We start from the raw sequence: 25,868 nt of genomic DNA, 5'->3' as shown, positions 1-25,868 counted from the left end.
AACAGAATAAAATACTTATACAGGGGAAAATACACCAGGACTCCTGGTCCCACACAGCTACAAGCCGAGCAACGGGCAATTGCTAACAGAACCCCACCTGCCCTTCACTTTTGCCTTTCCTTTAAATAAGTGCGGCTTCTTAGCAATCCGTAATGGGGTTAGAGACCCCGCCCCTCTTTGTTACCTTGCTACATACCATTTGCAAAGAAACGTGAGGCAACACAAAGCATTAGCTCAGATGTAAGAGCACAGCCGCTATGGCTGATGTAAGGATGGATGAGATTATGGATGTATCTTATTGACTGTAAAGAAAACCGGTACCGCTAATATAAAAATGTATAGGGATATGACGAAAATCCACTCTGGGCGTCAAAATCCTCTCCCAGTGTAAATGTAACTCCCTACGAATTAATACAGCCTCTTCATCAACAGGATCGTCCATAAAAGGACATTTCATTCCCTTAGATACTCTCTGTGTAACTGAAATGTGTGCAATGAATGAGGTGTTTAAACATTGCTCCCTCTTTAAAAAAGGGGAGGAGACCGACAGAATTCTGGGTTTACCAAAGAAAACCTGCCCCCGACCAGGTTAGGTTTACAGAGTTAGTTACTATGGTAACTGGCTCTGAGTATAAGTTACCTCTCTTTCAGAAATGGGCTTAACTTAACCTGCTTTCTCGGGTTTAACATACCTCCCTTTCTGAAACGGAAAACCCAGAGTTTCCCTCATTTCATGCTTAAAATACTCAGAGTTTTCACTTAACCTGCTTTCTGAAACAGGCCCCAGGAGATGAAATGCATGCTCAATTTGTTTATGGTCTATTGGTTGAGCCAGTCTAAAACTTTCCACTTTAACCACCTGGTGATGTCTTGTTGTGTTGGCAGTGTGGTTTGGGTCATTGTCTTGCTGCATGATAAAGTTCATCCACGTTCTCTACCAACAGTACCTCAATTCTGCCTGAGCTCCACATTGCGATGAACTCGTATGCTTCGGATCATAAGCAGATTATTTTTTTCTCTACACTTTCACCTTTGCAAAACTTTTACATGATTTAGACTTGCAGATTTTACTCTCTGATACTTTTGATAAATTGAAAAATAGATGTGTTTAAATGTACCAGGTTTTATGTTTAAAACATCTTGATGGAATTAGTAGGAAATGAAAGCTGAAATTCTTATTCATCATGTCTTTTGCTTTGATCTTAAACCCAAATATATTAATGCATTTTTAAATAATACCCACTCCCATCCACTAATAATTCAATTTACAGCAAGTTAATAATTCAATAACACCTTTATTTATCAAGAACTTTCAGTCACTCATTTTTTTAGCAGCAAATGGAGACTAAATCTTATATTTGAATGTTTAAAAAGGATGTATGATGGTCATGTTTCCACAAACCTTTGACCAGTTAGATTGATAGTCATATTTGAATATAATTATATTGTATTACAATAAATAGCATCACCTGAAACCAGATACTTTTTCAGAATTAGTCATGTAGTCAGGAACATTTCTGTAAATATAATCTATCTGTGGGTAGAAATTCCCAGAATGTTATCTTTAGTTTTTATTAATATTGCTTCTAATATTGCTGAATTCATGAGCATGTTACATTGTGTTATGCTTACTAAAATCTCAATTGAGGGTATAGATGAGGTGTCTATCATTGTTGTAGATTTAGTTAAGGGTGCAGTTGTGGTGGTTGCCATTGTTGTATTGTTAGTTGAGGGTATAGATGATGTGATATTTGCAGGTGCAGTTGTGGTGAATGCCATTGTTGTATTGTTAGTTGAGGGTATAGATGAGGAGGTATTTGCGGGTGCAGTTGTGGTGGTTGCCATTGCTGTATTGCTAGTTGAGGGTATAGATGAGGTGGTTTTTGCGGGTGCAGTTGTGGTGGTTGCCATTGTTGTATTGTTAGTTGAGGGTGTAGATGAGGTGGTATTTGCAGGTGCAGTTGTGGTGGTTGCCTTTGTTGTAGTATTAGTTGAGGGTATAGATGAGGTGTCTATCATTGTTGTAGATTTAGTTAAGGGTGCAGTTGTGTTGGTTGCAATTGTTGTATTGTTAGTTGAGGGTATAGATGAGGTGGTATTTGCAGGTGCAGTTGTGGTGTTTGCCATTGTTGTATTGTTAGTAAAGGGTATAGATGAGGTGTTTTTTGTGGGTTCAGTTGTGGTAGTTGCCCTTGTTGTAGTATTAGTTGAGGGTATAGATGAGGTGTCTACCATTGTTGTAGATATAGTTAAGGGTGTAGATGAAGTGGTTGCCCTTGTTGTAGTGTTAGGTGAGGGAATAGATGAGGTATTTTTTTCAGGTATAGTTGTCATGATTGTAGTTGTGGTAGCTGTGGTTGTGGAATTAATTGTGATGGGTATTATTGTGGCATTTGTCGGTATAGACATGGGCGTAAATCCGAGGGTTGTCCCCCCCATCCGACATATCTTTATAAGTACAATTTGACTGTATTATTTGTGTCCCACTCAAAAATTGCTCATGAGAAATTTAATATTTATTGTCCCCCCCTAAAAAAAATATTAAAAAAATATTGCACTCTCTATTGTGAAAAATATATGTATGTATACCTAAATAATTGTGTAAGTAGAAAAAAAACAAACAAAAAAAACAAACGCAAGAAATGCATTTAGAAACAGTTGAGTTCCCCCTCCCCTTCCTCACAGTGGTTTGACCCACTGCCTGCTTTCCCAGTTCATCTCACCTACTGTGCTCACACGAGTCAGGTGTGTGACTGCGGCTCAATTAATGTTGAACTCCATTAAGTAGGGGATTTTATTCACTTTAAATGAAGCGATTTTCTTTAATGTAGTTGATGCAGACTCATTTATAAATTAGCTGCAGCAAAAATGCTGATTACCGATGTAATTTTCCATGAATCTATATTAGCGATTAAAATATTACTTATCTAGTTAACGTTAGATTGTTGCATAGTGCACTGCAACTAACACGCCAAAGCTGTTTCCCATGCATTGTTTTATTTGGAATGACTTGGCATGTTAACTTAACATTAACGGCCACAATTAGCATATTGTTTAGCTGTGCATTTATTAAATGAGCATTGTCCCCCTACTGTTAAATGAAATTTATGCCTTTTTGTATGTACCTCTATGATATAGACCCCTGGAGCAGTAAGGATTAAGGTCCTTGCTCAAGGGCTGAACAGTGATTCGGGCAGTGCTCGGGCTTGAATCATGATCATCCGATCAACGACCCAAAGCCCTAACTGCTTGAGCGACCAGCACCGTCTTTCGCTTCAAATTCAAATTCAACTTATATACAATTGTATGTCTCAAGTAAGTGTAGTATTTTATGCAATGTTTTGTGTCCCCCAATCTAAATTTACAAAGATCCATAGTCAGGCATTAAACTTGGGAAAGTATAGCTGTGTAGTACAGATTATTAATAGCTCATATATACAACCAAAATGTTAGCATTTAACTTGTAAAAACACAATCTTGTGTTGTCTTGACATTTCATGAGGGAAAAAAACACAACAGAATAAATTTTCAATATCTTCCTTTTATAAGTTAAATAATTAATGTAGCTTGTACAAAATATACTTGTACATAATAATCCCACAGGACCAATGTAATGATGCGTCATGAGACAGAGGATCCATTTGCACGCTTTAATAAGAAACTCCTGGTACAACAGGCTTAGGTCAGGGTCAGCAAACACAACAACGCAGGTGAGGCAGAAATCAGAATCAGTAACATAGGCAGAAGGTCAGGTGGCAAACAAACGTAAATCAGAGCAAAGCAAAAAGTCAGAAACCAGGAAGATGGGAGATGCAGTCTGGAAACGCCTAGTACTCAGGCGAATGTTCCATCTGGTGTTGGTCGGGGAACGAGGCAGGTGCTTCAGCCATGACAACCAATCAGTGTAAATGTTAGTTAAAAGAATGAATGAAGTGAAATATGAATTAACTGGAACTGGAGAGCAAACATAGGTTTCCATAAAAAAAATAAAGGATAGGGGCTTGTATATTACATAAAAGAAATATCAAACACTGAAAATAAACAAGGACAATATTTAAAAATCTTTGATTTTCTATTTATTATTTAAATATTGTTGATTTCTTTCAATTTTCTTCAGTTACAATTAGATTTGATCAAATGGAAAATGTCATCAAAATAAAATTCAGGAAACTACATTTACTTTGTCTAAGCTCAATGGGAATAAAGAAATAATAACAAATAATAGTGTGTATGAACTTTAGCTTAAATGTATTTGGTATGATTTCTAAAACTATTTGTCAAAAAATCTGGCAAAAGATTTCATTCCATGAATCCCATCCCAAGAATTTTAAGGCTCATTATCTTCAATTATTCACTTCCTCAACTTGATTATTTACCATAAAAATATTCAACTTAACTAGATGTGATTTTGAAACCTAATTAAACATTTGTTAAATTTGTTAAAAAGTTGCAGCTCCTTAACCATCAGCAGATGCATTTGTGTTGCTTGAAGACAAAATTTATCCATTTGAGACATTGTACACATCTGCAAAAGACCAAAATATTCAGGTAACACTCACAGACATGGTTTATGATAAAACTCACATAACAGAAATGTACTGAAGATTGCAAAAAATTGCAAAAGTGAAATCAAATACACAAAATTTGAATTTGTCAATACATTTTGTTTACAATATAAAAAAATATCAAAGATTATTAAGAATTTATAGCATTTTTACAGAATGTGGGATGGAACAATGAACATGAAGATTTATATTATAACATTTATGACTCAAATATGAATTAAATTAGTGACCTACAGAGATGAAGATAGTCTCAGTTAGAAGTTGCCAAATGATGTGTTATCTTCATGTTAACTGTGTTTAGGAAATTTAATTTTTGCTCACCAGAACAGAATTCCCTAACAGTTCCAGCAAAGATGGTGAACTAAAGTCACTCAATTGAAGTAAAAAATTAATAGCTAGTTATAGCCAGTATTTGCTACTTGTAAATCTTTTTAATTAGTATTAAAAACAAACATTGTTCTGGCTCATATATTTTATGAGAATAAACTGCGCAGTGGAAAACGATATGCAACCCAAGATACAGAAAGTTTTTTCAGCAAATAAGTTGAAATAGTATATACTGATTTATTGATTTATTTATTACCAGATCATATCATTTCCACAATCTTAGATCAAGTAGATTGAATAAAGTTATTTAATAATTTTAAAAATATTCAGATAAAAATAGAGTTTGGAGTTATGATTACCGCCAAAAAAATAGTAATGAATGAATAAAACAGGTAAATTCAAAGTGCAGATTTATCCTCAGCTTGTTTACATACTTCTTCTCCGTAACCTCTGAATGAAATTAATTCCACTTGAGGATGATGGCCCTGCACTTGTACTCTGTAATTCAGACACATCCATCATGGAATTTAAGTAGTGGTTCATTTTAGATTAAAATAACTATATTTATTTAATTATTTTTAAAGAACACCCAAGCAAATGTTTCATAAAATATATTTACCCTTGTGCGATTTGAGCTTAAGTTCCTCAGTGAAAACTTTCCAGCTAACGCTTCTCGGACCTACGACCAAAACATATTCAATATTGAAGCATTATTTATGTGTTTAAAAAGAACAGTTTAAAAAGTGAAGATTTGTGTAAAGACCAAGTGCACATGTACCTTACTATCCAGTAATGTACCGAACAGCAAAATAAAGAAACCCTTAAAAGAGACAATTTAGATATTTATAACATTTACTTCATAAACACTTTATGTAGAAGTTTTGGTAATTGTATAAAATTATAAAACAATTTCTATGTGCAATTAGAATTACAGAAAAATGTAATTTGAAATAAAACCGACTTTCATACCTGCAGTGAATTAAAGAATGCAAACACCCCATGAACTCCTAAGTTATTTGACACCAAGGTCCCAATGCCGAATCCCCACGTTAGACCAAAGAGAGGTGTTAAAATCGCCACACATTTAGCAATGACCACTAGGGGATGTTTCTCATCTGGCTGAACAGAAGCATTAACTCCTCTCCTCAAGATCTTACACAGAACCACAATAAGCACCAGGAAGTTTATAGCTACAATCGTCAGAGCAGGAATCACAAATGCCAGGAGAGCCTTTGTTTTATTCCAGTTCAGCCAACAATTGTAACCTTGTTGAATGTATCCTTTGCCTCCAGCTGTAGATGCCACAGTAACGACAGCTATGATTAATGGGGCTCCATAGCCGACAGTGAAGCCTATGGCCATCATTGCTCCTCTGGTCATTCTGGAAAAGACCATGAGGGTGCGGTAGAGGAGCAAAAGTGCTGACAGAAACATCCAGAAGAAAAGGGCGAGATAAAAGAAGTGCATGAAGAATGTCGCTGTACTGCATGGACCTTCTAGTTTAACAACAGCTGTTCCACTGATGAAGCAAATGTTAGCAATCAGGAGGGAGACAGCGATGTTGACTATGGCGACATGTCGCATGAAGGATGTGTCATTTCCTGTCACTGATTTCCATATAATGATTTCAATGATGAGGCACAAAACCAAGCTGCCCATTGAGATTCCAACACCAATGTAGGTTATATAGTTTAAGTCTAAGTTATCCAGGTTAAATGGTGACATCAGGATTGAAAAAGAGGTTGTGTGATTGCACTCACATGTGTATCTTTCAGTTTCATTCCCTAATAGCTTTAACTGACATCCAGTCGAGTCCCATCCACCAACACCATTCAGAAGACTAAAGTTCCAGAAGACACACTGAGGGTTTCCTAATGCTTTATTTATGACATCAAAAGAGAGAGAGATGTTGTTAATTCTTGAATTTGCTTTAATCATGACTATGTCTCCATTGATCTTGGTGTCAGTCTGACTGCTGTCATTGTAGGTCAGATTTCGAACAGGTAAGATGTTGTTAAATGCTGGAGAAACTATGACGGTGATGAACGTTGGTGGGGTAATCTCAGGAATACTTATTTGTGTTGTTAAATTGATACCAAATTCTTCCAAGAAGGAAGTAGTAGTAATGTTAGTCTTATTGAGAGACGTAGACCCTATTTTTATATTGAAGCTTGTATTAGGGAGCCTGCTTCCAAAATTTTCAGTTGACTTTAGAAGTTCAGAGCTGGCATTCATGGATGCATTGTTGTTGTTTATCTGTAGCCATGAGTCCAGTGCACCATCTGATCCAACAGCATTGGTTGTGTTTAGGACATCCTTGAAATTAAATTATACATTATACACAACACATCTGAGCATCTTGAAATATTTCATCACTAAATAATAATGATTAAGCACCGTAAAATGTATTTCGTTCTTTCCAACAACAGCAATATGCTGGTGCAGATTGTATAAAATGATTTATACAACCATATATTTCTATTTACTTTTTTCTCTTTATTATATATACTGTATACTGTACTGTTATGAGGAAAAGAAATTTTGAATTCTATGATTTTATGTATCAGAACATAATAATAAATCATCTGGTCCTTGGCAGGTATTAATATAAGATAAATACAACCTCAGATGAACAACACAAGTCTTCTTATACTTTGCTATTATTATTTTTAACAAAAATGGAAACATGGAAAAAGTTAAAAAAATTAAGTACATCATAGGATTCAGTAGATCTTTATCAGCAATAACCGGAAGTAATCTTTTTCTTTATGGTTGTCAGTCTCACACATGTTGCTTGATTCATTTGAGGTGTAAAGGCATTTGTTTATGCATATTGTAAAGACATTTGTTTATGCATATTGTAAAGACATTTATTTATGCATATCAAAATAGCATATTGACAAGATTCAATTATATTCTAAACAAAGGTGAGTTTATTGTACATACTGTACCTCCATAATGGGTTGGTCGATTGAAGTTGTTAGTGAGAGATTTGAAACGATGGTTAGTACGTCTACAACTGCTATTATGGTTGCTGTCGAGTCAGTGATGTTTTCAGTCAGTGATGTAACATTACCACTGAACCTGTCCATAAAAGTCTTGATGTCTCCTACCTGTAAATTCTACAGAAGCACAAACCTTTATAAAGAAGCAAACACAAATTACACAACTAAGATTATTTTTTCATTATTTTTATGGAAGTAAGAAAAAAACAAATTGCCTTGGCTTCATCTTTGAACTGTTGGATGGCACGAAGAACACAATTGTTTTCTATAATGTTCCAGCCATGTGAACTACACTGAGCTACTTGAAAGCCAGCAAAGTCTCCAGTACAGTTAATGGTTTGTATTGCGCTCACATTTCCAGCTCCAAATGCATCATTATAGCAGTTAAATTCTAAAAAAAAGAAAGATGTGGATTTATTTTTTTATTTGTTTGTTTTATACAAAGTTTTTTAAATAAGCTGGAAGTACAATATTCACTCTGAACACTCAAACTAATTTGCAATTCAAATGTCAATTCAAATTATTAGAAACATTTTTTTGCTTTACATTAAGGACAATGATTTCTTCATTTTGCTGGAAGTGTTTATAGCTTTTAAAAACAGAATTATTAATGAAGCTTAATTTGCAATTTCACATTAGGTGAATTTAGTCTCAGGGTAGAAAAATTAATACGATTTGTATGTAACAGAAAGCAGCATCAAAAGTGGCCAAAAACAAGTTTTAAAACAAAAATTAAAATGAAATGAAAGTTAATTAATTGGTTTCTTTAAATCCACACCTATGCAATTATATAGATGATATGCATACTGAATACGAGAACAAACTAATGGACTACTAACTAACTATTACAGAAGATGAAAGATGTATGTTTTCACATTTCACATATTACAAATGCATATACAGTACAGTATGTTAGGATTATTATGGCTCTGGGAGGTAATGTAATGAAAAATCAAGGATTACACACCAGTGTTCGTTATACGTATCGTGGAGCTCGCTGGATAACTGTTTCCGTTCATAGGTGATGTTAGTTGACATGTTACCTGTATGTTTAGGTCTACAGTCTGGCAGTCCTGTTTTTTACTATCATAGTTACATGATAAACATGATGATGAGCCTGCAGAGACTATTAAATGGTAAATAAAAATGGAGTCAGCTTCTTACATAGTGTTTAATTACAGTTTTTCAGTCAGATCTTGAGTTAGGCTGATATATTCATGAGCACACATCATATATAAAAAAATTATATAACCTGTTGATGATTGGCTGCAAACTCTGGAGTTAACATATAAACTCACTCCATAAATCCCCTGAAAACAACACTGAAGTGGGATTGTTGTATTCTCACATGGTACAACTTTGTCACTGGTTACTTGGATATTGGGGTATGGCTGAATAGTAATGAACTGATAGTTAATATTGGGCATAGAGTTTATTATTGTACTGCAGGCATATTCACCTAGAAAGAAGAGACAAAACCAGCACTATAAGAATAAAATAATGTGTTTCAAACATAATCTACTGTATATAGTCATGTTAAATAATTAGGACACGCCATTAAATATTCATAGTAGATTATATGATGATGAGCTGACCAGGTCCTGCTGCAGCAAAGCATCCCCAAACCATAACACTTCCACCTCCATGTTTCACAGTTGGTATGAGGTTCATTTTCTGAAATGCTGTATTTGGTTTACGTCAAACATGCCCCCTGTTTTGGTGTGCAAATAATTAAATTTTAGACCCGTCTGTCCAAACTAACTTTTTTAAGCATCTTGTGATCTAGTCTTGGGGTGAATTTACTTGGCTGTTCTGACCTGGCCATGATGACAGTTGTTTTAAATGTTTTCCATTTGTAAACCATTTTCTGGACAGTGGAATACTGATTACAAATTCATTTTATATTCTTTTATATCCTTTACCAGATTCATAAGCATCAACAATATTCTTTCTGAAGGCCTCAGAGAGCACTTTGCATCTCACCATGGTGAATCCTTCTCACTTCAACAGTTAATAGCAAACCAAACTAACTGCCTTAGGTTTTAAGATCCTCTGTAACAATGTTCTAATAATTTGCACCTAATGTTGTACACCTGTAGGTAATTTTATTCAATTTAAGTGCAAATTAATGTGGGGGTGTCCTTACTTTTTCCTCACATACATATTAAATTACATTTTATAGATAATTTAAAAAACTTTCCTTTTTTAAATTTTTATTTGTTTAGTTCTGTTACTTGAATGTTCCACTATTATGGCAGGGGTTGTTACTCAGAGGATCAAGGTTCAAGCACCAGCACTGCCAAGCTGCCACTGCTAGGCCCTTGAGAATGGCCCTCAACCCTCCCTGCTCCAGGGGCGCTGTATCATAGCTGCCCCTGCACTCTGACCCCAACCTCCTCAGTTGGGGTTTGTGAAGAAAATAATTCCTCTGTAATGTATATTTGGTGATAATAAAGGCTGGTGGAAAATGAGGAATGGATTAACCAGAATCTAATTTGTTTTTAGGGGCATTTTCTGTCTTTTGCCACTAACATTTGTAGGCATTATTAAGTAAATAGTTAAATTGGACCTTTCTAGTTTCAGATATTTATTATTTTATTACCAATTAATATATTGATGTATTTCATCATAAAATAATAAATTTGTTAACTAGTGGACCGTGTTTCATTAATGTAGTTAACAGAATGGTTTCTGACTTACCGCTGTCACTGGGAACGACATCGTTCACAATTAGACCAGTGTTATTCATTGTATATTTATTCGATTGTGACAGTTGATTCCTATTCAAGGTCCATGTGATGCCATTTGTTGGTAAAAGTGTGCATGTCAGTGTGAGACTTGATCCAGGATATATATTACCACTGTTCTTATATAGTCCACCTTTCACTGCATAGAAAAGATAGAGGTTAATATAATTAATAGTTATTGGAGGTTAAAAGAGATTTTAAAGTTAATAGAGTTGCAATATTTAGTATAACCAGAGATGCTATATTACTTCTTCACTAACTGCACTTCTTCATTAACTTCTTTATCATTGTTAATTTTAATTATGTAGTTATGGCCTTATGTGTGCAGTAATGTCTTCCATGCATTGTTCTTACATCCTACTTTGTCCTAATTACAGTAGTTGTGTGTGGCACTGCTGCAACAAATCAATGACCCTCAGTGATTAATTATAAATCTATTTAACTAAAAAAAACATCATCATCAACAACAAACAACAACAACAACAATAATAACTAGAAGGGTACATTTCCTGAAGAAAATGTGAATAATACTTGCACGTGAATACCTGGTGGGGTGCCAATACTTTTGGACAAAAATGACTACTAAGTGTTTTGACATTTATGTCAAAACTGCAGTCATTATGGAATTCTACTTATTATTCTGCATAGAACAGCATTTTGGGGGCGGGGCTACACATGACGTCACGTGAATACCCGGTGGAGTGCCAATACATTTGGACAAAAGTGACTACTAAGTGTTTTGATATTTATGTTAAAACTGCAGTCATTATGGAATTGTACTTATTATACTGCATAGAACAGTTTTTGGGGGCGGGGCTACACATGATGTCACATGAATATCTGGTGGGGTGCCAATACTTTTGGACAAACGCGTATTGACTGGGGGCCAATACTTGTGGAATCATTAGATTGATAATGTGGAGTTGATAGTTACATGTATTGAGAGTGTGATTTACATTTACAGAGAGAACAAAAGAATTTTAAGAATTCCCCATTCAAGTCTATGGGGAAAAAACCCATTTGAGCTTCCATACTGTGAATTCTGGAATCCCGATCGCTTATAAAAGTCATAGCACACCTATCCTCAATGAGCTGGTCGATTTGACACCTCATTCATGGGTCTATGACAAAAGCTGCACGACAAGTTACACGCTGAAAAAGTGTCCAGAAGAAGAGGAAGCAGAACTAAAACGGTACATTTCCTAAAGAAAATGTGAATGTGCTTGCACATGGCAAGTTCCCCTCATCGTGCTGAGTGTTTTGATATATGACATGTCAATGTTGGGCTAAATTTCTGATTTCGCTAGAATTTTAGGAATTGCCCATTCATTTCTATGGGACTGTTTTGGCCATTTTTTCGTCCGCTGTGCGAACATCGTTGCTCGGATCGCTTATAAAAACCATAGCACACCTCTCCTCAATGAGCCGGTCGATTTGACACCTCATTTATGGGTCTAGGACAAAAGCTGCAGGACAAGTTATGCGCCGAAATAGTGTCCAGAAGAAGAATAATAATAACTAGAACGGTACATTTCCTAAAGAAAATGTGAATGTGCTTGCACGTGGCAAGTTCCCCTCATCGTGCTGAGTGTTTTGATATGTCACATGTCCATGTTGTGCTAAATTTTTTGTTTCCCTCATTTTGGGGGCGGGGCTACATGTGACGTCAGTTCCCCTCATTGTGCTGAGTGTTTTGATATATTACATGTCCATGTTGAGCTAAATTTTTGATTTCGCTAGAATTTTAGGAATTGCCCATTCATTTCTATGGGACTTTTTTGGCCGCTTTTTCGTCCGCTGTGCGAACATCGTTGGTCGGATCGCTTATAAAAACCATAGCACACCTCTCCTCAATGAGCCGGTCAATTTGACATCTCACTCATGGGTCTATGACAAAAGCTGCAGGACAAGTTACGTGCTGAAAAAGTGTCCGGAAGAAGAAGAAGCAGAACTAGAACGGTACATTTCCTAAAGAAAATGTGAATGTGCTTGCATGTGACGTCAGTTCCCCCCATCGTGCTGAGTGTTTTATGTTGTGTAACTGAGATATGGCTTCTTTATATTGCAATATGGTTCGTAAGGTGCACTACATGGTTGCTAGGGTATGGCTGCACAGTTACTATGGTTATATTTGCAGACTAGTTTCTCACCTGCAACAAAAGAGCACACCTGAAAATGCATTTATCTTTTCCTGAAACAAGCGCCATGATCTTGAACTAAAGCATCAACCAGTGATTTTACTGGGAAAAAATATAATCACGTTACAATAAGGATCATTAGTTCAAATGTAATGTATTAACTAACATTTACTAACCATGAGCAATAAATTATTGTATTTAGTAATCTTTGTTAAAATAAAGTTTATTCTTTGTTCATGTTAGTTCACAGTATATTAACTACTGGGAAAAAATATAATCACATTACAATAAGGATCATTAGTTCAAATGTAATGTATTAACTAACATTTACTAACCATGAGCAATAAATTATTGTATTTAGTAATCTTTGTTAAAATAAAGTTTATTCTTTGTTCATGTTAGTTCACAGTATATTAAGTAATGTTAACACGGTGTTAATAATGTATTAGTAAATGTTGAAATTAACATGAACAAAATTAATAAATGCTGTAGAAGTGCAGTTCATTATTAGTTCATGTTAAGTAATGTGGTAACTAATGTCAACTAATGAACCTTTATTATAAAGTTTTAGAAAAAAAAATACTGTCCAAGGATGGATTCAAACCCCGAATCTCTGCATGCTAAACAGATTCGCTATCCACTAGGCCATCCAGGAACATGAGAAAGCCTTTGCGGTTTTATGTATTAATTCACTAATGTGAAGAATGGCGTGTCTACCAGTACCCAAGCTTTATTATAGTACAGTCATTCTTATCATTCTTTGTGATGTTCATGTGTCATATGTTTAAAAAATAATTATGTAATGAGCGGAGACAAAGAAAAAAATGTGCTTAATTTGAATTAATGGGTGGCTCTTAAAAGAGCCGTTGGTGCTCTTAAAAGTACATTAGTTTAAACTGAAATAAAAAATTATAAAAACTACACTGATTTGTTGAAAACAACAAAAGGTTATACAAATGGCAGAAACAACAACATACGTGACTGCAGTGCCGTCCACGGCAAACCACCACTAGTTTTAAGCATTAAATCCTCTAAATACACAGTTAAATTTTATATCGTTTGAAAGCTTAGACTCTCAGTATTTTATTAAGCCCACACACAAAGCATAATATGATTTATAGACATCATACTAATTTAATCCAAGTTGACTAGGCGGCACTAATCCAGTCGGTTACTTACGATTAAACGCTCCCCTTTCTTCACTGCGGTAATATTTTCCAAAACAAATGCTTGTTAAAAAATCCCCAAGAGTCTAAGGAACTGGAATATGTAAGCCTTTTAATCCAAAACGCTTTAATCCAAAACGCGTTTCTGACCCAAATCTGTAAACAGCAATCCACTTCTGTCCTTTGTTTTCGGCTCTCACTTTATTTTCCAAAACAAATGCTTGTAAAAAATCCCCAAGCGTCTAAGGAACTGGAATATGTAAGCCTTTTAATCCAAAACGTTTTAATCCAAAATGCGTTTCTGACCGAAACACACAGCAGTTCACTTCCGTCCTTTTCTTTTCGGCTCTCACTTGTCCTAGGAGGCTTAAAAAAATACTCTGAGCCGTCAGATTTGTAGTCCAGGGCCTAACGAATCAAACGAAAATCATGAAAATAGGGGACGATCCCACAATATATATATGAAATGAAACTGAAGCTCACTGTGAAATATATCAACAAGCTTTAAAGACCTTTAAACACATTCACTGGTGTCTGCTGCCCTCTTTTGGATGTTAGCACGTCTACAGAGAGATTCCCCATTCAAGTCTATGGGGAAAAAACACCCCTTTGAGCTTCCATACTGGGAATTCTGAAATTCTGATCGCTTATTAAAACTATAGCACACCTCTGCTCAATGAGCCGGTCGTTTTGACACCTCATTTATGGGTCTAGGACAAAAGCTGCGGGACAAGTTACACGCCGAAAAAGTGTACGGAAAAAAAAGAAGAAGAAGAAGTATGCAAGAGAATAAGAATGTGCTTTGCAAGCACATTAACTAGAATGGTACATTTCCTTAAGAAAATGTGAATGTGCTTGCACGTGGCAAGTTCCCCTCATCGTGCTGAGTGTTTTGATATGTCACATGTCCATGTTGTGCTAAATTTTTTATTTCGCTAATTTTGGGGGCGGGGCTACACGTGATGTCAGTTCCCCTCATCGTGCTGAGTGTTTTGATATATGACATGTCCATGTTGTGCTAAAAAAAATTAGAAAACCTTTTTTTGATTTCGCTTGAATTTTAAGATTTTCCCATTCATTTCTATGGGACTTTTTTGCCGCTTTTTCGTCCGCTGTGTGAACATTGTTGGTCGGATTGCTTATAAAAGTCATAGCACATCTTTCCTTAACGATCCGGTCGATTTGACACCTCATTTATGGGTCTAGGACAAAAGCTGCGGGACAAGTTATGTGCCGAAAAAGTGTCCGGAATAATAATAATAATAATAATAATAATAATAATAATAATAATAATAATAATAATGCAAGAGAATAAGAATGTGCTTTAGCAAGCACATTAATAATAATAAGTATGTAAGAGATTATAAGAATGTGCTTTGCAAGCACATTAATAATAATAATAATAATAATAATAATAATAATAATAATAATAATAAGTATTCAAGAGAATAAGAATGTGAAAAGTCATAGCACATCTCTCCTCAATGATCCGGTCGATTTGACACCTCATTTATGGGTCTAGGACAAAAGCTGCGGGACAAGTTATGTGCCGAAAAAGTGCCCGGAATAATAATAATAATAATAATAATAATAATAATAATAATAATAATAATAATAATAATAATAAGTATTCAAGAGAATAAGAATGTGCTTTGGCAAGCACATTAGTAAGTATGCAAGATAATAAGAATGTTGCTTTAGCAAGCACCATTAATAATAAGTATGCAGAATAACAATAATGATGCTTTGCAAGCACCATTAATAAGTATGCAAGAGAATAAGTATGTTGCTTTAGCAAGCACCATTAATAATAATAATAATAATAATAATAATAAGAAGAAGAAGAAGAAGAAGAAGAAGAAGAAGAAGCATCTACCATTTTGAAAGACTGCATTATCGTTCACAATAAATCCATTTGATCTGAGAACTTGAACAAGTTGTTTATTCGCTAATTGCAAATCAGGGTAAGCAGCTGTTGACTTAATTGTGAAATCTGCAATCACACTGCCAGCCCTGTTTGGAAAAAAACAAAACAAAAAACAGAATATTGCGAGTGTAATTTCAAATAAATTATTAAAACAACTCTATGTTTTTCTTAATTCATTGGAGATTACAGAATAGATGGAGATCTAAAACATCTAAGTATTAGATTACAATAAATAAAATCACCTGAAGCCAGTCACAGTTGCAGAGTTGGGCTGATAGCCCTGTACAATTCTGTAACTTTGATCAATCTGAAAGTATAAAAAAAAATCATGTCACATGTAAGGAATAAGGGTGTTTACATGATAATTCACATGGGTCACATGATAAGGAGGAATATAATGTTAATCCATTGTATTATTATAGGCACTACACTACCTCCAATAAGCTTTGATGTTATAGTAGACAGTGCTGTTACATGTAAATAATTTATCGCGGGGGGTGCATAACACACCACCTGGAACACAGAGCAGAATAACTTGATCTGTTAAAAAATAGTGCTGCACACCTTCTGACAGATTCCTGCATTCATCCCCTGCAGTATAATTAGTTTAAAAAGTGATAGTGGAAGTTTGTATTACATATTACAACACTACTACTGTCAGAGATCAGCCCGGACTTTCAGCCATGTGTTATTGTTATTGTTGTTGTCGCGTGTCTGCCCCTCCTTCGTCTGCTCCTCCCTGTCTCCACAACTGATTCATTGTCTGTCTTATAAAAGTGAGCCGTGTTGCAAAAAGGCAATGCCGGAGTGTTCCGTCAGTCTACCTAGATCCATTTTAATCGTTGTCTCTCCCTGGACTGTTCCGTCAGTCTTCCTGGATCTATTTTAATTGTCGTCTCCCCCAGACTGTTCCATCAGTCTTTCTGGACCTTTTTTCCTTTTTTTTTCTGGGGCCCTGCGGCATCGACCAGCACCTTGTTCCGTTGAGGGACGCTGCTCCATTTCCGATTCTACTGAGGAGGACGTCATCTCACTTCATCCGCGGGGGGTGTTGCAGGTCCCGTGGCAGAAGGTCTTTCTCATCCTCCCTTTTCCTCAGTTTGTTGAGGTGAGGGTTTGGCTGCGGTGCATTGGGGGACGCTGCTCGGCATGTTAGCTCGGCTGTGGACGTAGCTCGGCCCTTCAGCTCGGCGGTGGACATCGCTCTGCCCTTCAGCTCGGCTGTGGACTTCGCTCGGCCCTTCAGCTCAGATGCGGACATCTTCTCGACCCTTAAGCTCAGCCGTGGACGTCGTTCGGCTTTCTCTGGCTGTGCCATCGTGTGCCCTGCTCCCCCCACCTACCTCGCCATGTGCCTTGGCTCCCCTCACTTAACTCCCCCCACCGGCCTCTCCGTGGTCTTTGCTCCCCCCATGTGCCTTCGCTGTGGTCCTTGCTTCCCCTATCTATCTCGCCGTGTGCCCCCACCTCCTGGACCTTGTCAGGATTTGGCGCTTCGGGAGCTGTGCCTCAAGGGGGGGGGTACTGTCAGGGCTCAGCCTGGACTTTCGGCCATGTGTTGTTATTGTTATTGTTGTTGTCACGTGTCTGCCCCGCCTTCGTCTGCTCCTCCCTGTCTCCACACCAGATCATAATTGTCTCATTGTCTGTCTTATAAAAGTGAGCCGTGTTGCCAAAGGCAGAGTGGAATCATTAGTTACGTTTAGTTACATGTACCTTAGTCATTGCTAAGTGTCATCATCTGTATTGCTTTAGTTCTCGTCATTTACTGTGTTCGTCTTTATCATTTATTAAACCCAATTCATTTGAAGCTATCCTGTGTATGAGTGCGTCTCCTTCCTTCTACTACTACTACTACTGCTAATAATAATAATAATAATAATAATAATAATAATAATAATAATAATAATAATAATAATAATATTCTGTGGTCTGTGGTCAAGTTGGTGCCGGTGAGTTCGGCTGCTGTCACGACTGCTCCGGTTACAATTTGACTTTTTTGTTTATTTTATATTTTTATTTATATAGCTACAGTTTTACTTATAGAAGATGGACATCATAAGATATTACAGAGACACGGCATCAGGAACAGGCTGAGGGCACGCGCACACCGCTCTCCCTTACCTAGTATCCTATTAGCCAACGTCCAGTCTCTGGAAAACAAGCTCGATGACCTCAAGGCTAGGGTCAACTTTCACATGGACATTCAGGACTGTAACCTTCTCTGCTTCACCAAGACATGGCTGAACCCTGCGGTACCGGACCACGCCATCCAGCCGGCGGAGTTTTTCTCGGTTCATCGCATGGACAGAACACTGGAGTCGGGGAAGTCAAGGGGTGGTGGAGTGTGTCTGATGGTGAACAACCACTGGTGCGACAGAGCGAGCATGGTTCCTCTTGCATGCTCCTGCACACCAAATCTGGAGCTACTAACCATCAAATGTCAACCCCTCTATCTACCTTGGGAATTCAGCTCTGTCATAGTCAGTGCCGTTTATATTCCACCTCAAGCGGACACGGACACTGCAGTATGGGACTTACACAACACACTAACACTACACCAAACACAGCATCGGGACGCTGTGCTCATTGTGGTGGGAGACTTTAAGAGTGCCAACCTCAAACATGCACTACTGAACTTTCAGCAGTACATCACCTGCCCCACCAGGGGCAAAAGGACACTGGACCAATGCTACACACCATTTAAGAACAGCTACAAGGCACAATCACGTCCATCATTTGGGAAAACGGACCATGCCACCATCTTCCTCATGCCTGTTTACAAACATAGGCTGAAACAGGAAGCTCCAGTTCAGAGAGAGGTCGCACTGGACTGACCAATCGGTGGCAGCTCTGCAGGACGCTCTGGATGATGCAGACTGGGACATGTTCAGGCGCAGCTCTGAAGACGTCAACATGTTTACGGAAGCAGTTGTGGGATTCGTAGGGAAACTAGCGAATGATACGGTGCAGAAAACCACCATCAGAACGTTTCCCAACCAGAAGCTGTGTTTGTATAAAACCATCCGCGACGCTCTGAGATCACGCTCCGCTGCCTACAACACGGGGCTCGCCACCTGGGACATGGAAGAATACAATTCTGCGCCTTACAGTGTGCGCAGAGCTGTGAAGGAAGCAAAGAGTCACTACGGGAGGAAACCAGAGTCAATGTTCCAACATGGTAGATCTAGGAGCCTGTGGCAGGGACTATGGAACATCACGGACTATAGAACAGCTGTGTTACGCCCTTTTTGTATGTGGTCTAGGGTAAGGAGTAACATTTTATGGCTGTGGTGTTCTTTTGTGGGTGTGGTAAGCAAAGAAAATGCAGGGACAAGAAATAACCATGAAATGGTTTATTGGCGCACACCTCTTGCCTCCAGCATTGAGTTACCTACGTGAGGTGCTATGGAATTGGTGCGACATCTTCCCTGTCGCACTTCCACTGGTATAACAAAACAATCAAAAAGGAGCAAAAGCTCCTTAGACAGCGAGAGGAAATTCGACCCCAATGTTTTTAATATAACAATGTAATTAATTATTATACGAACCGAGTAACGTGCAACAATAGCAAAAAAAAAGGAAAAGTCGAAGGGTCTCTCCTTTTGCCGAATTAACATACACCCGAAATAGCGTGGCAACAACAAAAAAAGGCAAAGCAGAAGGGTCCTGGAAAGCTGGAGATGTAAGCATGTTCACCATCTAGGAGCATGACGTGAGGAGGGCGTTCAAGAGAGTGAACACCAGGAAAGCAGCAGGACCAGACGGCATCACAGGTCGAGTTCTGAAAGTCTGCGCTGACCAGCTAGCACTGGTGTTCACTGAGATATTCAACCTTTCACTGGAACAGTCTGTTGTCCCCTCATGCTTCAAACAGTCCACCATTGTTCTTGTCCCGAAGAAACCCCAGCCCACCTGCCTCAATGACTAACGCCCTGTAGCTCTGACCTCAGTAGTGATAAAGAGCTCCGAGAGACTTGGCAGAGTCTTCATCACTGCATCACTACCAGACACACTGGATCCACTACAGTTTGTGTACCGCCAGAACCGCTCTACTGAGGACGCCATTGCTTATCTTCTCCACACCACGATGAGCCACCTGGACTGCAGAAAAGGGAATTATGCGAAAATGCTGCTTGTGGACTACAGTTCAGCGTTTGACACCATAATTCCCTCCACGCTCACCTCCAAGTTGAAGATCCTGGGACTCAGACAGACCACAAGCTGTACGGGTGGGCAAACACACATCATCCACCCTCACTCTCAGCACTGGAGCCCCCCCAGAGTTGTGTTCTGAGCCCCCTGCTGTACTCACTGTACACTTATGACTGTGTGGCCACTTTCAACTCCACCACAATCATCAAGTTTGCTGACGACACTATTGTGGTTGGCCTGATCCCCAACAATGATGAGACGGCCTACTTACAGGAAGCTAAAAACCTGGAGAGATGGTGCCAGGAGAACAATCTTCTCCTGACCGTCAGCAAGACTAAAGAGTTGATAGTGGACTTCAGCACAAAGCAGGAGCGGTCATACCAACCGCTAAACATCAACGGGACCCCAGTAGTGAGAGTGGACAGTTTCCAGTACCTAGGTGTTCACATCACACAGGACCTGTCTTGGTCCTGTCACATCAACACCCTGGTGAAGAAGGCCTGTAACCGTCTGTACCATCTGAGACGCTTAAGGGATTTCAAACTACCATCACAGGTGCTAAAGACCTTCTATACCTGCACCATTGAGAGCGTCCTGACGGGTAACATCACTTCCTGCTTTGGGAACAGCACCATGTAGGACAGGCGAGCTCTCCAGAGGGTGGTGCGTTTAGCTGAACATACCATCCACATTGAGCTCCCTGACCTGCAGGACATCTACAGCACGCGGTGCCGGACCAGAGCCAGGAAGATTGTAAAAGATCTCAACCATCCCAACAATGGACTCTTTTCTTTGTTGCGTTCAGGGAAACGCTTCCGCTCTTTGAAAGCAAACACAGAGAGGATGAGGAGAAGCTTCTTTCCGCAGGCCATCCAGATCTTAAACCAGGAGACATCCAGGATCTAACACTGGACCTCTCTCTCCATCCCCACTGTTCTATGCACCCCTATGCATGGACACTTTACTTCTGGACTGTCAATGTCAATTTAACTCTGAACTTGCACAGCACAGTGCCATTTTATACACTCCATACACTATTACACACACCATACTTCACCTGGACATTCTAAGGACACTTTAACTCTGGACTTGCACAGCACAGTACCACTTTATACACTTTTTACACACCATACTGCACCTGGACACTTTATGGACAATCTTTTAAAAAACATACACATTTACGTATATGTATATTTATTAATATGTATATATGTTATTTCTTCATATACTCCACATATTTCATATTTTTATATAGTTTTTTATATAGTTTTCTTTTATAGTTTATACTTTCTTATTATTTTATTCTCATTTTATTTTTTGCTTTTTTATACTTTTTTATTCTTTATTCTTATACCAGACAGTTGCATAAAGCATTTCACTGCATATCGTACCCTGGATGTATGTGTATGTAACAAATAAAATTTGATTTGATTTGATTAATATTAATTAATGGCAACATAAATGAAATCAGAAAGCATTTTTTATTGTACAACACTTACTGAACTCTGAATTGTACGGTTGTATGTTATATACTTGTCACTACTTTGATTGTTAAGTGCGGCATCAAATTCTTCCATTATTGTCAATGAGTAGCTTAATTGAATGACTGTAAAGAAACAATAATGACAATAGTTAAAAAAAACAGGTAGAGGGTCATTAAATAATAATTTGTGGATTGTTTAGTTCAAACCATAAAAATAAAATTTATTCACACAATATGGATAAATCTATATAGTTGGAATGGACAACAGAAAAAACAAGGCTTAAAATCATACTTGTGGTTGGAGTTGTAGTGCTGACGGTAGTTATATTGCTTGGGATAAAAAAAAATATTGTGTTGGCTGTAGTTCTTTTAGTTGGGGTTGGAGCAGTTGTGTTGGTTATAGTTATGTTAGTTGGGGTAGAAAAAGTTGTGTTAGCTGTAGTTATGTTAGTTAGTGTTGAAAAAGTTGTGTTAGCTATAGTTATGTTAGTTGGGGTTAAAGCAGTTGTGTTGGTTATAGTTTTGTTAGTTGGGGTTGAAAAAGTTGTGTTAGCTGTAGTGATGTTAGTTAGGGTTGAAAAAGTTGTGTTAGCTATAGTTATGTTAGATGGGGTTGAAGCAGTTGTGTTAGCTGTAGTTATATTAGTTGGGGTTGAAACAGTTGTGTTAGCTGTAGTTATGTTAGTTGGGGTTTGAGCAGTTATTGTGTCAGCTGTAGTTATGTTAGTTAGGGTTTGAGCAGTTGTCGTGTCAGTTGTAGTTATGTTAGTTAGGGTTGGAGCAGATGTTGTATCAGCTGTAGTTTGGTAGATTGGGCTTAGCACAGTTGTAGTGTTGACTGTAGTTTCATTGGTTTGGGTTACAACAGCCTAGAGGATTTGGGAGAAATTTCACATATTTTAACATCTATTATCTGTTCAGTTCCTTTAAGTTTAGATTTGTATTTTATCAGTTTATATATGTACTTTATTTTTTTTGTACAGTATTTGTTTGTTACAAAAACTACATTTTATAATTATATCCATTCTGTTGTTTGTTTAAATATTAAGCCTGAAATTTTAATCAGTATCTTCTTGTTTCTCAGGTTTTTCATCACCAGCTACTGTATGTCAAGGAAAGTAATGTGGTTTTGTTTTCAGTAAGAATAAATCAAATTAATTTTAATACTTGTCTGCAAGGCTTACATAAGGAACTGCACAATAGAAACAACTCATTATTCTTAAAAATAATGGAATATAATTTAATCAGGACCACTGAACTGTCATCATACAATTTGAAAATGTCTAATTTCTTACCATTTCTGCAGTAGAATGGTTTAAAATTTACCTTGTGAGTTATTCCATAAATAAGCAGAACAACAACAAATCTCAGGGAATATTCCATTTTCTCTGTAATATAAGGGTAAAAAAACAATTTAGACATCCTCTAATTTAAAGAAAAAACAAGATATTAGTCACTGCTTTACAATACACCTTACATCTCATTAATATACCATTCTGCTTCAAAAATAGACTGGAATTCCTAAAAAAATTCAGAAAATTAGTTGCTGTGTTAATAGCTCACTACTGGAGGACTTTTTTTTTTTTTAAGAGTGTACACATTCTATACAAAACAAATGAGTCCCAGAAATGTCACCTACACTCCTATACACTAAAAGCAGAACTGAGGTAGCATACTGTCTTATACTTTACACACATGAAGTGCATCATGCAAATCCTATACCTGCTGTCGAGGAGCCATTCAAATGTGTTCTCATGGATTATGTTGGTTCTTTTCTTAAATTTAAAGTGGGTCATCAGTAGCATTTGACAGTAATGTGTGCCACAAACCAGATGAACAAAATCAATTCTACTCTGTAGTCTACAATCTAAGGCTATATTCTAAGGCAAAGAAAACCTCACTGAGATAATATAAGGAAACAATCTTGAGAGGAACAAGGCTCAAAACACTGATGCTGGCCTATAAAGCCAAAAATGGACCAGCTCAACCTCAAAGCCCTCATCACTCCTCGCATTGCACTCCGCACCCTCCGATCTACCAGCACTGCTCGACTGGTTCCACCATCTCTCAGGGTAAGAGGCAAGTATACTACAAGACTCTTCTCTGTTCTGGCACCAAGGTGGTGGAATGAACTTCTCCTGAACTTCAACTAGCACTTCTTTCCTTATCTTTTGCATTTAAAAAACAACGAAAAGAAAATAAGCAAACAAACAAACAAACAAACAAAACACAACCTTTGACACTTTTTCATTGTAACTTTGTTTTAAACTCATGGTATCTGAAGTATGTAACCTAGTGAGCCAGCATTAATTTATTCAATGTTAGAGATTTAAGCACTTACAGTATGAACAGTACGTCGCTCTGGATAAGGGCGTCTGCCAAATGCTGTAAATGTTAATGTAAATGTAAATTTGGGTGACACTGGAGAGTGTGATTATAAATATTGTTCTTTTTACAAGTGTTTATAGTCAAGTGGAATCCTTCCTACAAAAGTGTCATATGAAAGACTCACAAGGAGCTAAGAATCACATGTTGCTATTGAAAGATAGCATAAAACCCTAAAGTCTGAAATGAGAAAATATTGCATTATATATTACAGTCCACAATGCAATGTCTTAACCTGCTCATGAAGCATTTATTCATTAAATAAAATGCTGCCTTACAATAATAATATATAATAATATTATATAATACTATGTACTACTTATTATACAATATATTATATTGTATAATACTTACACAAATAACAGTAAGGGAATTGTTAAAAAGCATATAATTTGTATATAAACTCGCTTTCCCATACTAACATTTAAAGTTACTTTGAATAACTTTCTGATAGATTAAGTTATTGTTTGGGCTAACTTGGTCTGACCATTAGAATGGTTATTTGCCATGCATAGTGATGTCATATCTAACATAAAAGGCACTACTCCAGTATCCCAAAAATTGTTAAAATGGTATGTCTTGAAAGTGTCTGATTCATAACATATTTGATTATTGTGATAAATAATCTCTTTTACAGAGTATATGATAAACCAGAAGCAGTTACTAAGCACAACCTGATAAAGAAGTGATCATAAGAATACTAGACGATTTTTGGATCTTACCAGATTTCTGGGTCCTGGTTTAACGGCTGTTTACATAATCCTCTTTTATTTCTGTTCCATTATTTCTGAGCCTTCATACTTTTTTTGTTTGTTTTTTCAGTTTTTGATTATTGTCTCTTAGCACATGCAAATAATTACAATTACAGCTATTAAACCTGCTATCTCTTGCAGAGCCAACACTGAAATAAAAATGAAAAACAGCACTGAGAATATTCCTCTGCAAGTTAACCCAATGCGTTTAAATACGAATGTTGGAACAGTGTCAAGAATGAAGTATAGCAGGATAGAAATGCCAGTTTTTTTGTGAAGGACAGATGGTAGATAATTGACAAGAATTTCTGATAATTAAATGCAGGTTCAGTGCAATGAGGATAAGGTTCCCTTCTGAGCCTGGTTCCTTTCAAGGTTTCTTCCTTATATCATCTCAGGGAGTTTTTCTTTGCTTTAGACTTACTCATCGGGGATATATCAATTTAATTTTAAAATTGGTCATTTTATTCTATATTTAATACAGCTGTGAACCTATTTTGAGACAATGTCCATTTTTAAAGGCATCATACCAATAAAATTGGAATTAAATCGAATCTCCATTAATTGCCATTTCATGGGCCATATGTCTGATACCCCTGAACAGCTTTCACACATTCAAGTTTATTCTAGTCATCTGTGTGAAAATGTGATATGGACACGGCACAACAGAGAAAATGACCACTAAGGGATGAGCCAGAAGCAACTTCGTTGTAGCTTTTAAGCATTAAGTCCTCTAAATACACGGTTAAACTTATTTTTCTATTAAAGCTTAGACTCCCAAGATTTTTTTAAGCCCACACACAAAGCATAATATGATTTATAGCCATCATACTATTTGAATCAAAATTGGTAGTGAACTGAACTAGGCGGCGCTAGACCAGTTGTTCCCTTACGTTTATACACTTCCCTTTCTTCACTGGGGTAATATTTTCCAAAACAAATGCTTCACAAAAATCCCAAAACGCTTTGGTCGCCTCGCAAATATTCCGCTTCTGACCAAAAACTGGAAACAGCAGTTCACTTCTGTCCTTTGTTTCGGCTCTCACTTCTCATTGGAGGCTTCAAAAATTACACTGTTGCGTCAGATTTGTAGTCCAGGGCCTAACGAATCAAACAAGCCAATCGCCGCTCGTAGTGCAGAGATAGACGGCTGAGAAGGCAATGATGTCTTCAAAGTTATACAGTAAACAAGTAAACAGGAAAAACATGACCGGACAG

At 37.2% G+C, this 25,868-nt stretch overlaps 1 protein-coding gene across 1 annotated transcript; it reads right to left on the bottom strand.

Annotated features, from left to right (window-relative positions):
* Nucleotides 1-4,457: 4,457 nt before the first annotated feature.
* LOC113661290 (adhesion G protein-coupled receptor F5-like) lies at nt 4,458-23,309 on the bottom strand. The gene is given in 15 exon segments (XM_027175339.2): nt 4,458-4,525; nt 5,327-5,390; nt 5,512-5,571; nt 5,671-5,712; nt 5,862-7,208; nt 7,844-8,014; nt 8,113-8,288; nt 8,865-9,014; nt 9,150-9,356; nt 10,598-10,783; nt 15,825-15,961; nt 16,118-16,182; nt 21,530-21,636; nt 21,806-21,843; nt 23,236-23,309. Coding segments are annotated over 15 exon segments (2,892 nt in total).
* Nucleotides 23,310-25,868: the final 2,559 nt, after the last annotated feature.

This window comes from Tachysurus fulvidraco, chromosome 20 (assembly GCF_022655615.1).
Source record: "Tachysurus fulvidraco isolate hzauxx_2018 chromosome 20, HZAU_PFXX_2.0, whole genome shotgun sequence".
In the NCBI taxonomy this organism is placed as follows: domain Eukaryota; kingdom Metazoa; phylum Chordata; class Actinopteri; order Siluriformes; family Bagridae; genus Tachysurus; species Tachysurus fulvidraco.
The sequence above is the reverse complement of the archived record's forward strand: the minus strand, read 5'-3'. Positions and strand labels throughout refer to the sequence as shown.